Source organism: Triplophysa rosa, linkage group LG11 (genome assembly GCF_024868665.1).
Source record: "Triplophysa rosa linkage group LG11, Trosa_1v2, whole genome shotgun sequence".
In the NCBI taxonomy this organism is placed as follows: domain Eukaryota; kingdom Metazoa; phylum Chordata; class Actinopteri; order Cypriniformes; family Nemacheilidae; genus Triplophysa; species Triplophysa rosa.
Window position 1 is genome coordinate 14,291,649 of NC_079900.1, and position 15,206 is coordinate 14,306,854.

At 39.2% G+C, this 15,206-nt stretch overlaps 1 protein-coding gene across 17 annotated transcripts in view; it reads right to left on the minus strand.

The window, feature by feature from the left end:
• The window catches only part of caskin1 (CASK interacting protein 1), an 82,731-nt gene that overhangs the window by 16,055 nt on the left and 51,470 nt on the right, over positions 1 to 15,206 (minus strand). For 10 of the 17 annotated variants that reach the window (XM_057345060.1, XM_057345071.1, XM_057345059.1 and 7 more), the window contains 8 exons: positions 13,366 to 13,463; positions 12,973 to 13,118; positions 10,728 to 10,823; positions 10,504 to 10,634; positions 2,937 to 3,045; positions 1,779 to 1,896; positions 1,597 to 1,691; positions 946 to 1,093 (listed from right to left, as the gene is read on the minus strand). In XM_057345060.1, the coding sequence (XP_057201043.1) occupies positions 946 to 1,093; positions 1,597 to 1,691; positions 1,779 to 1,896; positions 2,937 to 3,045; positions 10,504 to 10,634; positions 10,728 to 10,823; positions 12,973 to 13,118; positions 13,366 to 13,463 (941 nt within the window). The remainder of the gene's footprint in view (positions 1 to 945; positions 1,094 to 1,596; positions 1,692 to 1,778; positions 1,897 to 2,936; positions 3,046 to 10,503; positions 10,635 to 10,727; positions 10,824 to 12,972; positions 13,119 to 13,365; positions 13,464 to 15,206) is intronic. The other 7 variants (XM_057345063.1, XM_057345073.1, XM_057345069.1 and 4 more) reach the window with 3 other exon arrangements.

A 15,206-nucleotide genomic window follows, 5' to 3' on the forward strand; every position in this document is an offset into this window, starting at 1 on the left:
AGATACTGTGGATGGAGTAGCAGAGCCGTACAGATGCAAACACAGACACCGATACTTAGTGAAGCATGAGACACAATGAACACACAGATTAGAGCTCTCATTCCCAAACAGAGCCACAGACATAAACCCACTAAAAGTTTGCATGAGTGACCAGAGGAACCTGCTGATACCCAATGAGTGTTTGTTACTACTGTATGAGAAACAAAGAAAAAGATCTATCCCCCACATTACAGAAAAGACATGAATTTCACATGTTTTTTTACATGCGAAACACGCATGTGATCACATGTGCACAACATGTGCAAAAAACAGGTGTGAAATTTTTGTTTGAATTCCCATGCGAAAAACAAAGGATAACATGTAAAAACCCATGGGATGACATGTGCAACATGTGGTGACATGTGAAGAACATGTGATTACATGTGGAGACATGTCACCACGTCGCACATGTCATCCCATGGGTTTTTACATGTTATCCCATGGGTTTCACAAGGGAATTCACATGGGATTCACACCAAAATGTTCCAAAAACACATTTTCTGTGTTGGTCTGTTTGTTTGTGAGTCTATGTCAATATATTTCAATACAACTCTTTGATTACGTCTTATTATCCCATTTCTGGATAAACTTTGAAGTGTTGAGTATCTACACAATCCAATAGTAACATTGTTCTACTATTAACCATCAACCCTAATCTAAACTTCGTATCTGACATCATTAACAGCACTATAAACTAGGCAGTAAGAAACAGATATAAGCTAAATATTCTTGACATTTCCCCTGTTTTTGTTGTCACAAAAACAGAAAGCTCTGTGAGGCCTCCTTGCAGTGCACATGAGCGGCAGAAACCACTGGCTGCAAACAGAATCAGGGTCATGTGAGTTCGGCAGTAACGCTTGTGCATGTGAGAGTGCATGCGATCTCTGAGCAAGAAGCAGCACTGACCCGCCTGCTGTCCTCTCTTACCCGCTGCCCCGGGCCTCTTACTGATCACCTCCACAATGCTGGAGGGAAAGCAGCCCACTCTGTCATTTCCGGTGCGGTTGTCATGGATGCAGCCCTTCCACCTTCCGTCGGGATGTTGCTCCAGCACCTAGCAATAATTGATAATTATTTAATCAGCTCTTTCATACATCTATAATGGATCTGATCATTGTTAATACTAACGCCATTAATGCACAAAATCTTTTTATGGGTAACTTGATGTCAGGTTTTATGTTTATTAGTCAGCAACCTAACGTGAGCTATATGAGCCAGACTCCACTAATAAAGAGTTTTCTTGCAATGAGCGTAAACATGATTTGTTCTGTAAATTATTACATTATTTAGAAAACAATTCTGGTAGTGTGTTGGGTTCCAATTCGATGTTCAACGTTAAATTTAGGTCCTAAAGGCAAACGTTGAAACATGAGCAACAGCGCCCTCAGCTGACTAACTCTTAAAGCACACAGAAACAACTGCTATGATTACAGAGAATGCATTTTTAATGTCTAATTCACAACTAGAATAATGCATTCAAATAAAACACAAGCCATCACATAACATGTGAACACTAATGTAATGAATTCATTTAGGCCTTATAAATGTGAGCACTACCGTAATAACATCTCCAGCCTTTATGTTAAGGCTAGTCAGGTCGTAATTGTTGCAGTAGTCCTTCAAAGCCCTGACCTGCAAGGCTGCTGAGGCATCTGCATTAAAATAAATAGTGTCACAACACACATAACACACCTTTTCAGATGCATATTTTCAAAAAGAGTTTTCAATGGTTTGCTTGCCTCTCTCACCTCGGAGCATCTGTTTGATCTCTCGACTGGCCTGGGTGGCAGTGAACTGGTAGACGATGTCCAGAGCTGTCTGGCTGTACGTGTTTCTCACAGCTGCATTGATGCCACTCTGTTGGGTGCAGGTGAAGTAATATTGGGTAATATTAGGACATATTGACAAACTGAAAATCTTGTAATTTTGTAGTTCATCCTAAATATCTAAACTTAAATCAACCTAAACTTTTAACCTGAACGGTCAAAATACTTTTTAAAGATTAACCTTCTGTGATGGTCCCTTTCTAAAATACATTTCCATCTATAAAGTTGAATTTAAACTTTGTCAGATAAATAGTAAATGTGATACTACAAACACAACATATTGTTTACGAACTTAATTTGTTGGCTGAATTTGTTGTATGAACCCTGAAGATAAACATTTTTTAATTCAAATGTATTTGTACCGTAGCCACTTTCAAAATGGGTGTGGAAAAAATGAACTGTGTTGAAAAAAAATACTAGAAAAATACAAATATAAACAATTCCGGTAACCAAAAAAATACTTGAAATGATTGATGAACATGATTGATGTGCCTTTATTCCTGAAAACTTCTGGGGACCCCTTACAACCTTCTGAAGGCCCTCTGGGGGTCCCCGGACCCCAGTTTGAAAACCCCTGGGTTAAACCACAATGACTCTTATTGGGTGGAAAAATATGAATATTTTGAACTAAACTTCTTCATTGATCATTTTACTCTGAACAAATAATATCACTAGCTTGTTATTTTCAGAATAAGGCTATCAACAGACAGTCACACATCTCAAACATTTTTCACTTTAAATAAGAATAACAACTTGCGCTCAGCGTGAAATGTAATATTGAATATGAAAAATAGAGGGTGTGGTTTTTTTTATATATTGCAAATTGATTGGATCTCAGAAAGTAGGCCCAAGTTTTGCCCAAGCTGTCAAACAGATGTCATCAAAGAAGGATCGCCACTTCTAAGTGGAAACGCTTCGATTTTGATTAAAAATGACAAACACAAAATAATTATTTGCACTGATGAAAACTACTAAAGTGCACTTACAAAGTAAACAGGGTAAATTTTGATTTTGCTGTTGTGCTTAAATTTTTCCTTTGGGTCTCAACAAATTTGATCTGGCTATACTTACATCCAGCAGGAGGCGCACCACATCAGTCTTCCCACACAGAGCCGCTTCATGCAGGGCAGTGCCTGCTTTAGTCTGCCTGTTGATGTCGATGCCAGCCTGAATCAGTAATCTGTTATGAGAGGACAACATTAGTGACAAGTGTTGGCTCAAGGCTGAACTACTGAAAACAGTGCCGCTCTGACCAGAATTAATGTGGTCCCTGGTGCTTACCAAAAACCTAATTAGTGTTTTCCCCATGACAAGCATCACCATTATTAAAGCTCATATAGAGCAACTAAAGCCATATCTAGAGACCCATCTATCATCAAGACTTGGGAAGATTTATAAAATGGGCTAGTAAGCAACCACCCAGAAAACCAAGCACTAAAAACAACTTATAAAACCTACATGTAGACCACCAACCATAACACCTCACTGTTTTTTTTCCTCGAGAAAGATCTTAACGTGACAACATACGTGATATATTGCAAGAGTTGCACGTGTGTTCATGGTAGCTCTTAGCATTGCATTAGCAGTGCCACAGTCATGGGTATGTTTAATAAAATATAAAAAAATAAAACAAAAGCATCTGCCAAATGCATAATTGTAACAAAACTGCTTAAAGCCATTATCCAGCCTTCCCTAGAATAAAGGACCTCCTATTACACAGACTGTGACACTATACAGTAAATTCAATTACAGCAGCAGGACATCAGCAAACACAGGTGGTCTGAGTCATTACTCATGAGAGGAGGAGGGAAAACAGAGAAAAAGAGCAGTGATCTCAGCCCTGACGCGGCATCAGACACCTCTCTCCATAATTAGCTGCCAAAAAATGCCCTGTTTCAGCTTCAGATAATATCCTCTGGTGCATGACCTCTCTTGGAAAATGCAAGCGATTAAATAACACATTGACTGGCTGGGTGAGCATGTGTGCACGTGGAGGTCTGTATGTGTGTCAGAAAGGGGCTGCGATGTCACGTAGCATTGGCTCACATTGGAGACCACAAGAACCGCTCGGACAGGCATGCCTGCTAGTGGGCAAACAGCCATATTCATATATGCTAATTAACAACATAAAAGTGTTGACACACAAACATGACGGCATTGTAATATATAATGGTAACAGTTATGTTAGCTGCGCTAGAATCAATTTCTTTAACAGATATGAAGATCAAATAAAGCCATATTTTTCTCTCATTGCATCTATCTTTTTGGAGTTGGCTGCATGCGTTCGGGCTCTGGGGCTGCTGGATTAATGATGTAATTAACATTATTGTGATAGCCCTCACACTGATGCTGTAGCCTGTGCATTCACAGAGCTGGACCCGTGCTGGACAGTAGGGATGCAACGACAGGGCTGGGAAGGTTGCTTTTAAAATGTATTTCACTGCAGATTACAAAACACATGCTTTAAAAAGTAATCTGTAATGTATTTCGTTAGATTACACAAATTTTGTAACTTAATCTAAATACTTTAGAATACTTTGGAATACTAATATAAGGTACATAAAACAAAGGGATCACTGAACAGAGGACTTGGCTGTCCTCTGCATATTATTTTAAACAACAGCGGTTTTAAAGTTTTATAATGCTTAATAGCGTGTATAATGCTTAATTACCTTAAAAATACTTAAAAAAGACACTCACAAACAACAAAAACATGAAAACAGCTGTTGATCATTCAGGCAACGACAGACAATAAAGATTCAGTATAAATTCAGGCAGTTTGTCTTCTGGAGTATACCTGTATATAAACTTGTATTATGTGAAATGACGTGACTGATTTGTCAGATATGGTGACCCATACCCGAAATGTGACCTCAGCATTTAACCCATCCAGAGTAGTGAACACAGGAAGTCGTGAACACACGTACACCCAGAGCAGTGGGCAGCTATCACTGCAGTGCCCGGGGAGCAAGTAGGGGTAAGGTGCCTTGCTCAAGGGCACCTCAGTCCTTACCCACCGGCCCTGAGAATCCAACCGGCAACCTTCTGGTCACGACTCTCTAACCATCAGGCCACGACTGCCAGGACAGAACAGTACTAAATATAACGGCATAACTGTAGTTAAGGATGCTTTTGCAGATTGTCAGAGTCAGAGAATCACAGATTGCTGTTTACATTAATTGCCTGTTACAGTTTATATTAATGTTTAAATGAAATAAATGACATAAAATCACTTTGGTAATCTAAAATTCTTTTGGATGTAACTGTAATATGATTGCCACCCATTTAAAAGTAACTGTAATGAAATTCAGTAACTCAAATTTTGTATTTTAAATACATAACTACGTTACATGTATTTTGTTACTCCTCAGCCCTGTGCACGATACCATTTTTTAAAGACCGAGTGCGAGTACCGATATCTCTTTCTGGTACTCACCGATACCGATGCCTGTACCGATGCCTGTACCTTTTAACAACACAGTGAGACTTATAAAAATAATTCATAATTACAATCAACTCCAACTTAAACACATTACGAAAAAATAAAAAAATGTATGTGCTTTTCACAAACTTTTAAAGCAAATTTAAACAAATTTCTGACAGTTCTGTCACATGAGGTATCGGTCTATGGTATCGGGGCATTTTACGAGTACGGGTACATGAACTTAGTATCGGGCCGATACCGATACTGGTATCGATGCATACCTACTGGACGGAAAAAAACTTGCCGTGTTTTGGACGTCTGTGGTTCTTATTTAATCACGTGGCTGTCCAGACAGGCTAACTGATGATAAGTGTCAACATGCAGCATCTGCAATGCATTTAAATGCTTTCTGACACACCGCTGTCTGACAGCTGAATGCTTTATATCCTGTAATAGTTTGCTGATGCTGGTGTTGGAACATAAATCCTAAATCCATGTCATTCGGGTGAGATCAGTCAACAGGACTTACATTGACAAGTAACAGTCACATGTTGACATCTGTATTGACAAGCAGAACTAGTTATTATTGGCTACTGCATTGACAGTCCACTGAACCGTTAAAAGACTTGAGTTTGATGCAATTCAATCATTCATTCACTTACTCACATGCCTATTATGGCCATGTCACCATTGACTTCCATTATATGGACACAAAGCCACTGAAGCAGTTCTCAAAATATTTTCTTTTGTGTGAGTCAAATACAAGTTTTGAACAACATGAGGGTGAATAAATGAATAAAGAATTTGTAATTTTAGGTGAACTATTCCTTTAATGTACTAGCTACTAAAAATAAGTATACCGTTGACTGATGGCTTACAAATAATACCGTGTTACAATGTTGTTAAGCTGAGAAACATAAGCAAAATAGCTAATACCCAACCATTTTCCAACAAAAGTCTGGCATTCAGTTTAGTATTAGGATGGAAGAAGAGCAGGACAGTGCTGGTGTCGCTCTGATCATGGAGGAGGTCTAGCTGTCACAATGATGGACGGCAGTGGGCTGTATCAGGGTGTGGATGGAGCTTAACACATTCTGAGGAATACAGTCAGGGACGTGCGCACTCAGAGCCTTTCAACACAAACAGGTGCACAGATAAGGTAGATGATGCTGAGGAGACCATTCGACCAGTAACTTAATCCACTGAGCTTGTGTATCGATACAGGAAATGCACAACTGAGGTCTGGAGGTATAGATTTATCAGTCCTGTTTGAACATGCGGGACTCTTGTGGGTCCCGACGTAAATTTACACAAGGAGCTCTGAGTATTTCAATGATAATGCAGTGGAAAGTCATGTGATCATCAACTTAAAGCTTATCAAAGGGTTCCTCTAATTAGCCGATTTCTGAGCTCCAGGCCAAATCTGATAATGCTCACATCTCTCTCTCTCTCTTGGTCTCTCTCTCACTCACACACACACATACACACAGAGAGAGAGAAGGATCAATGACTCATACAGACTGAATCAGTGTGTAACTCAACGATGAGGTAAAACAAGCACCAAATGAAATATGCTTTTAAGAATTATAAAACATTTGGTTTGAAATGTCCAACATTCTTACTGAACCAAAAGTTTCAACAAAAACTTTTAGTCAGACCAATGACAGATGATTGAAAACACTCATCACTTTCTGTCAGCACTGCAGAAATGGCTTTTCCAAACCTGATGTGATGTATGGATATAGTTTCCCTCCTATCCTGAATGGCACTAAATTCAGGGCTTCTGTTATCACACACTCATTGACTGGTCATTATCAGTGAATGGGTGTCTGTTTGCATAATGTCACCTCATAAAGCACATGAATCCATTTACACACACACAGACACTGCAGAGCACTGCCTGCACATCATCACAATGGCTCATAAAGTATTATGATTAACAGTTTCCGGTTCTCCATCAGTCCCATCCCAGAGCTCCGGTCAATCATGCAATGTTTTTGATTAATTTCATGACTAGACATTCTGAGAAAAGACAGACATCGGTTAATTTAAAACCAGCTCCATATCGGTTCTATATATATTAAATATCCTATATATTTAATATTATATATGACTGTTTTTAAGACTGAGCCACAAATACCCCATGCTTCTCATAAGCCACATATCCTCAAAGTCATATTATATCTACTATACTATAAAGAAATATGATAATTTTGAATAAAATTATGTAGTCAGAACACCACAATAGATGTCAAAGTCAATACAGAAAGATGCTTTTGGAACCAGATGGTGCAGTTCCAGCATCTACCAGCAGGGGGGTTACGGGTCCATGCTAGCTAGCCAAAGCTTGAGTGCTTGTACTGTGTTTACAGTGTCTTGTAACTGATGGGGTTGGAAAGGGTTCATGTCCACACCGTACATTTGAGTCAGTCGACGGGTAGATAGACAGAATTAAGTTTACCTCACTTCACACCTTGAACACATTAGCAGATGTATCAACATGAATAGAACATAACTGTTAAATTTTGTTATCAACTTCACAATGATTAATGTTTCTCTCTTATAATAGCAAACAAACGTTCCTGCAGTCCTACTCTCAGTCGATACAGACACTGTCTGTACGATAATTTAATGAATTCCCCTGGCGTTACAGTATATAACATATAGGGTTTAATATATAACAGAAAATGTCGAAATACACAAAAATGTTGTGTAAGCATGTATTTTTCTTCGGTGGATCAAATGTACAGTACATACATCTATTGATATGACCTTGAAATATGATATAGTATTATAAACCAGTCTCTGAATTGGTGATGTCAAGCACCAAATCAATACTAAAAATGTAACTTTACCAATCTTTCTTCAGTACTGACTTCAAACGCACACTGCGGTAAAGTGTCAATGCTTGTGAATAATGAAATGCCCTTTTTGTTCGAAATGCCATCTTGGAGAAACAGCAGTGTAAACAGTGTGTTGTGATTTAAATAATGGATATGCATCAAATATCAGATCATTACGCCTCGCGGTGTAATAGCCACTTTATATTTTGGTAACCAAACAACAATATTGACACAGAAGAGAGAAAACCAGTCACTGCTCTTACACCGTGTCTACATCGGAGGCGACTGCGACGCATGTGTGGATGCAGTGTGGACATAATGTAAAATTATAATGGGTTCTATTGCGTTTCTAATTTCGTTTGTAGTGTCGCGTCGCGCCAGTTGCGTCCGGTGTAGACACGGTGTTATGCTCTTTAAAAAGCCCTCTTCAACTGACGCAACACTTAAGCAAAAAGTAAGAACTGTAAATGTTTGTTACTTGCCCTTTCTCAATTCTCATTTAGATAGTATCATTATTAGTTACATCTATACCAATAATTTAAAGCGGCAATCTGCGATAATTTTGAGGTAAAAATAATCAGAATTAAATTATTGAGTAAATACATACACAGATCAGTGTTTCATCAGTGTTTCACAAAGGTAAGCTTATAATAATGATTTATAATTTGCGCTGTCGGGTCGCCCCATGCAGTATTGTTATATTTTGTTACACTTCTTGATTAAATATTCCTGTTAAAAAAACGATTTCTGGAAATCATCTTGCGACCCCACCCTCGCGGCCTTGCGACCCCCGGGGGGTCCCGACCCCTACTTTGGGAACCCCTGATCTAGATGGCTGTGTTTAAGAGCAATCATTTGGGGAATGTCATGTAAACACATTAATTTATTAAGTTCTGACACTGATTAGTGATGTCTCTAAACGTTTCGCGTTGTATCTGGCATAGACACGGTCACATGTTACTGTCTCGTTGATGTACAGTACAGATGTGCTCTGATGCAGTGTGAGCAGTCAGTCATTTAGCACAGAGCTCGGATTCATCCGCGCAGAGCAGCACTGCCAAAGCACAATGTAAAGAAAATAACTCCGCATATAACAGACATTTCAAACCGAGATGGCGAAAAAGAAGCCAATGTTAAGGACTGCAGCTTTGATAAGTGTAAGATGTAATATGACGTATTAATTTTATTTTATTGCAATCGATTTTACTAAGATTTTATATAACTCTACGCAAGTCACAAATAAAAAAGGTTTCCCATCTAAACAGACACTCAGTGACTTGAAAAGGTGGCCTGGTTTCCTTTTAGTGTATAGACCATTTCATCGCCAGGACTGCAGCTAACTTCCGGTCTGTGTTTGGCTATACTGTCTCATAATATGTCTATTTATATTTTATTTAATTGATGTCAATATTCATTTATATTATTATTTTATTGTATAATAATTGTATTAAATAAACTATTTGTTTAATTTTTATTAATTGTATATATTTATATAATTGTTCGTTTTATTAAATAAACAATTTGTTGAATGGGTCCTGTAATTTTGACGTATTTAAAGAAACCGTATGGTACATTGAGCTTGGTATAACAGTCTGAGTTCAAAATATTGGAGAGACAAGTTTAGCCAAGTAATGGTACTTCTCGGCTTCTTTTGCTTGTTATCAGAAATAATCTACAGGCACTCTATTGTTTGCGAATGTGTACCGTAAATTAAAGGGGTCATATGACACGGCTAAAACAAATATTATCATTTGTTTTAGATGGAATGCAATGTGTATACACGATTTAAGGTTCAGAAACGCTGTATTTTCCACATACCGTGCATGTTTGTATCTCCTCTTTGCCCGCCTCTCTGAAACGTGCAGATATTTTTCAAAGCTCATCGCTCTGAAAAGCGAGGTGTGCTATGATTGGCCAGTTAACCAGTGCGTAGTGATTGGTTGAATACTGCAAGCGTGTGACGGAAATGTGACGCCTCTTACCATATTTGGAACATCAGGTTCCAAAGCAATTGTACTGACAGGTACGCCCACCTTACTTGCGTATACATTTGGGCGGTCTTAGTCAAATCATACCACGAACTGACGTATATTTGTGGGGGTGTGGTTACACGAGGCGTTTCAGGCAGGTCTGGGTGAGCATTCGCTTTTAGATAGAATGCATCTTTTGTTCTGACACTTATAACACACCAAAGACACATAAAAACACGTATTCGCGCCATACGACCCCTTTAAGGGCAGTCCACAAACGTGTGCATGTGCAGTAATGTTTTTTTATGTTATCACTTTGAAACCATCCATAGTAAACAGAAGAGCTATTCTATGTTTGTCTCTCCATCTTATTCTCTGTGTCTGAGGCTCAGAGGTCTCACCTGATGATGTCGATGTGCCCGTTCTTGGCAGCGAGGTGCAACGGGCTGGTGCCGTTTGGATCAGTGGAGTCTCCGGGCTTGGGCTCCAACAGAGCTGCACACATGTTACTGCTCAGGAGCAGCTGGACCACCTGCAGGGCCAACAGGTCATCACACATTCAAGTGACACACAAGCCAATTAGAGACAGGATGAAGATATAACAAACCAAGCATGTGCAACTCACCCCAACACGGCCAAATTCACAAGCCAGGTCCAATGGAGTTTTCCCAGCATTGTCAACTATGCAGGGGTTCGACTGATGCTGCAGAAGCATCTCAGACTGAGGGCAGATAACCAGCTGTTAGTAGTGAGCAGTACACTACACAATAAGACTGAAGCACATTAGGACTACAGGAGCTCAATCATATAATTGACTCCACAGCATATCATACCGCAGTGTTTTTATAGTGACCCCTGGCAGTCGAAAACTATTATTACAACCCATGTTACGCATCATAGGAGTATAAACACACGTTTTTGAGATCACATATACAGTGAGGGAAATAAGTATTTGATCCCCTGCTGATTTTGTAAGTTTGCCTACTTACAAACAAATGAAGGGTCTATAATTTTTATGGTGGGTTTATTTTAACTGATAGACACAGAATATTTAAAAAAATCAGGGGAAAAAAATGTTATATAAAGGTTATAAATTGATTTGCATTTCAGTCAGTGAAATAAGTATTTGATCCCCTACCAACTAGCAAGAATTCTGGCTCCACAGATTGGTTATGTGCCTATATGGACCACAGATTAGTCCTGTCACTTTAAGAAAGTACTCCTAAATCAGCTTGTTATGTATATAAAAGATGCCTGCCAACAGAATCTGTATCTTCCAGTTCAACCTCTCCAACACCATGGTCCAGACCAAATAGGTTTTAAAGGATGTCAGCGACAAGATTGGAGACCTGCACAAACCTTGAATAGGCTACAGACAGAAGCTTGGTGAGAAGGAGACAACTGTTGGTGTGATTATTTGGAAATAGAAGATATACAAAATAACTATCAAATGCCCTTGTTCTGGAGCTCCCTGCAATATTTCCCCAATGGGGTAAAGATGATCATGAGAAATGTTAAAGATCAGCCCAGAACTACACGGAAGAAGCCTGTTAATGATTTCAAGACAGTTGGGAACACAGTTAGCAAGCAAAACATTGGTAACACATTGGTAACACGCTATGCCACAGTAGACTGAAATCCTGAAGCACCCGCAAGGTCCTCCTGCCCAAGAAGGCCCGCCTGGCTCGTCTTAAGTTTGACAATGAACATCAAAATGATTCAGAAAAGGCTTTGGCGAAAGTGCTGGCACTGCTGTGAGACCAAAATGGACTCCTGTGTTTGGAGGGAGAGAAATGCTGACTATGAGCCCAAGAACATCATGTCTACAGAGAAGCACAGTGTTGGAAACATTCTGCTTTAGGGCTTTTTCTCTGCTACAGGTATACAGGATGACTTCACCGCATTGAGGGGCTGAGGGACGGGCCCATGTACCGTAAAATCTTGGACGAGAACCTCCTCCCCTTAACTAGGTCACTGAAGATGGGTCATGGATGAGCCTTTAACATGACAAAGACGCAAAACATATTGCCAAGACAACCAAATAGTGGCTTAAGGAGAAGCACATTAAATGTCCTAGCCAGTCTCTAGACCCTAGTCCTATAGAACCTCTGTGAAGGAGGCTAAAACTCCAATTTGCTGAGCGACAGCCAAGAAACCTTAAAGATTGACAGAGGAGTGGACTAAATGTATCCGGACACATGTGCAAACCTGGTGACCAACTATCAGAAATGTCTGACCTCTGTGCTTGCCAACAAGGGTTTCTCCACAAAGTACAAAGTTATGTTTTGCTTGGGGATCAAATACTTATTTCACTGACTGAAATGCAAATCAATTTATAACCTTTATATAACATTTTTTTCCCCTGATTTTTTTTAATATTCTGTGTCTATCAGTTAAAATAAACCCACCATAAAAATGATAGACCCTTCATTTGTTTGTAAGTAGGCACACTTACAAAATCAGCAGGGGATCAAATACTTATTTCCCTCACTGTATGACAACATTTAGCTTTTTTTCTAAAATACTGCAAAAGGCCATTTGAAAGCTATTCTAAAACTGCTAGAGGGTGGTGTGTCGAAAGCTGAAAGAGTATATTCTCTTTTTGTCTAAGTTGACCTCCTCTTGTTTTGTCTCATTTTATTCTCTCCAAGCTGCAGGTGGTCAGCCAGAACCGGCCCATGTCTCCACTGACTGGAGTCATTGACTTCCTTTATAAAATACATGCGTGTGGGACAATCTAGCTTTAAAGCATATGCTCGACAAGTTCCGGTTCTGGTTGTCAGTATCCTAACATATGCCTGATCTTTATTAACACACCAGTGTCTCTATAGAGCCTTTGAAGAACAGTGGACCTGGCAAGGTTTACTTACCACGTCATAGTGTCCGTGCTGAGCAGCCAGGTGCAGAGGGATCTGACCCTCATCAGACTGACCGTTCACTGAAGAGCCTGACTTCAGCAGCAGCTTCATGGGTTCGGACTTTCCCTGCCATGCTGCGTAATGCAGAGGTCGCATCCCTGGAGGAAGAGATGTACTGTGTCTTTAATGCATTTACAGTGCATTTATGCATTAAGCAAACGCTTGTTTCCAAAGCGACATACCGCAGACTCAATATATACATTTGATCAGTATGCGTGTTCCCAGGGAAACCTGTGACCTTGCAAGTGTTCAAGACTCCAAGTACTAAGCAATGTTGTTCGTTTTATTTTGTCCTGTTTTCTTGGTATTAGTTTGCAGTTTTCATTGATGTTTTTCTGCTGGTACCTTTCTGGTCTCTGATGTCCACTATGGCCTGAGACTCCAGCAGCAGTGATATAACCTCCACATTCCCATTGAGGGCTGCGTGATGCAACGGTGAAAATCTGTGAAGAACACACATACACACAGTCTATATCAGTGCTGAGGAATGCCATAAACACGACAGAGATTCATGAAATTACAACAGAATTTTTTTGGTTGTGCTTAAAGGTCCAGTACAAAGATGCACCGAGTCTCACGTCTCACCGATTCCAAGCCGATCTTCTGCTGTTGCCCGTCATGCGGGCAAGAACGTCACAGCCGTCAGTACACTCAAAGCCGCAAGTAAACATGTAAACGTGCGTGCGCACAGCCTGTCTTTCACGGCTCGTTTATACTCGCATGTAGGTCCACCGGACCGCGAGTCTCTGCTGACTGCACGCGCATCATGTACTGTACAGACTGTAGTTCATCTCTCGCTGCTCCGTCTACATGGGGTATGTATGCTAACAGTTATGCTATTAGCATCATGCTAAACTCTGACACATGCTAAACTCATGTTGAAGTCGTTCACTCTGTGTAAAACAAACGTAAATTCCACTCAACCTGATTCCTTGTCTTACGTTAAAACTGTGGTCATTTCACCTAGGTAAAATGACATTCAACACGACTTCCAAAATCCAAAATATAAAAAAATGAATAAATCAACCAATATATGTGACATATATCTGATTGAGTTCTTTACTAACACAAAAAACTGCAAATAGAATTCACTCATAAGATTTTAAACTTTTTTATTGAAGTTGCAGCAAAAATCAACCCACTTCTTTTAATACTACAGACACAAGATAAAGACAAATGATTTAACATTTCAGAAAAAATGAAATACAGCAATGTTAGTTTCATAAACGGAAACAGACGAGAATAAAGTTGAAGTATTTTATTGTTATCTTAGACTTTTGTGAGATGAGTACAAAAATGAAAAAGGTAAATTAAGTGATTTGTTTAGTTATATTTCATTATTTGTACTTCTTTTCAGTCCGAGTTCTTCAATTTAAGAGTTGTTTGGGAAAGAGAAGATTCTGTAATTTAATGCAGCTTGGAGAACTGCATTTAGGGAAATTTGGGTAAATTGTAATGTTCAATCATTTATTCAATGAAAATAAAAAAAATGTGTATTGAAGAAAAGTTCATATGGTTTTATATACAGTATACTGTCAATTATAGTTTGTGGATAGAAAATCGGAATCGGCAAAGAAAATTGCAATCGGTGCATCTCTAGTCCAGTATATTACAACCAACCGCTCACTCCACCCCTCCTTTCGAAGCACTATGGTGGCTGACACAGGACAAAGATGTCATCACGTTTTCGCTTCTTTGCTGAAGGAGATAACATATTTACAAAACGCGCTCTGTAAAGCAGTTTGTCCGTTTAGGGCTAGGGTAGAAACAACATGGTGAATTCCATGCAATGGGACCCGTGGTGTATGTAGATAGAAATAGCTCATTCTAAGGTAATAAAAACATAATGTAAGGTTTTTATACACCTCTGAAGACAAAGTTATGTATATTATATTGCATTTCTGTGACTAGATTTCTGTCACACCAAAAATGACACATTGGTGACTAATGGCAGAATATCATTGCAAAAATGATACTGAATGCTATGTTAATGTACTTTGTTTTAAATGTTGAACAAATAAAAGTTAAATTACAAAAAATAAAATTACATCAGAGTAACATGGAACGCAAAGCCTCTCAGCTGCATCCCATCTAGCCATATTACAATGTCATCAAAGTCTTAAAAGTGATAGTATTACCTCTGGCTTGTTTCACACGGTATACATAAGCGCTGAAACTATACACAC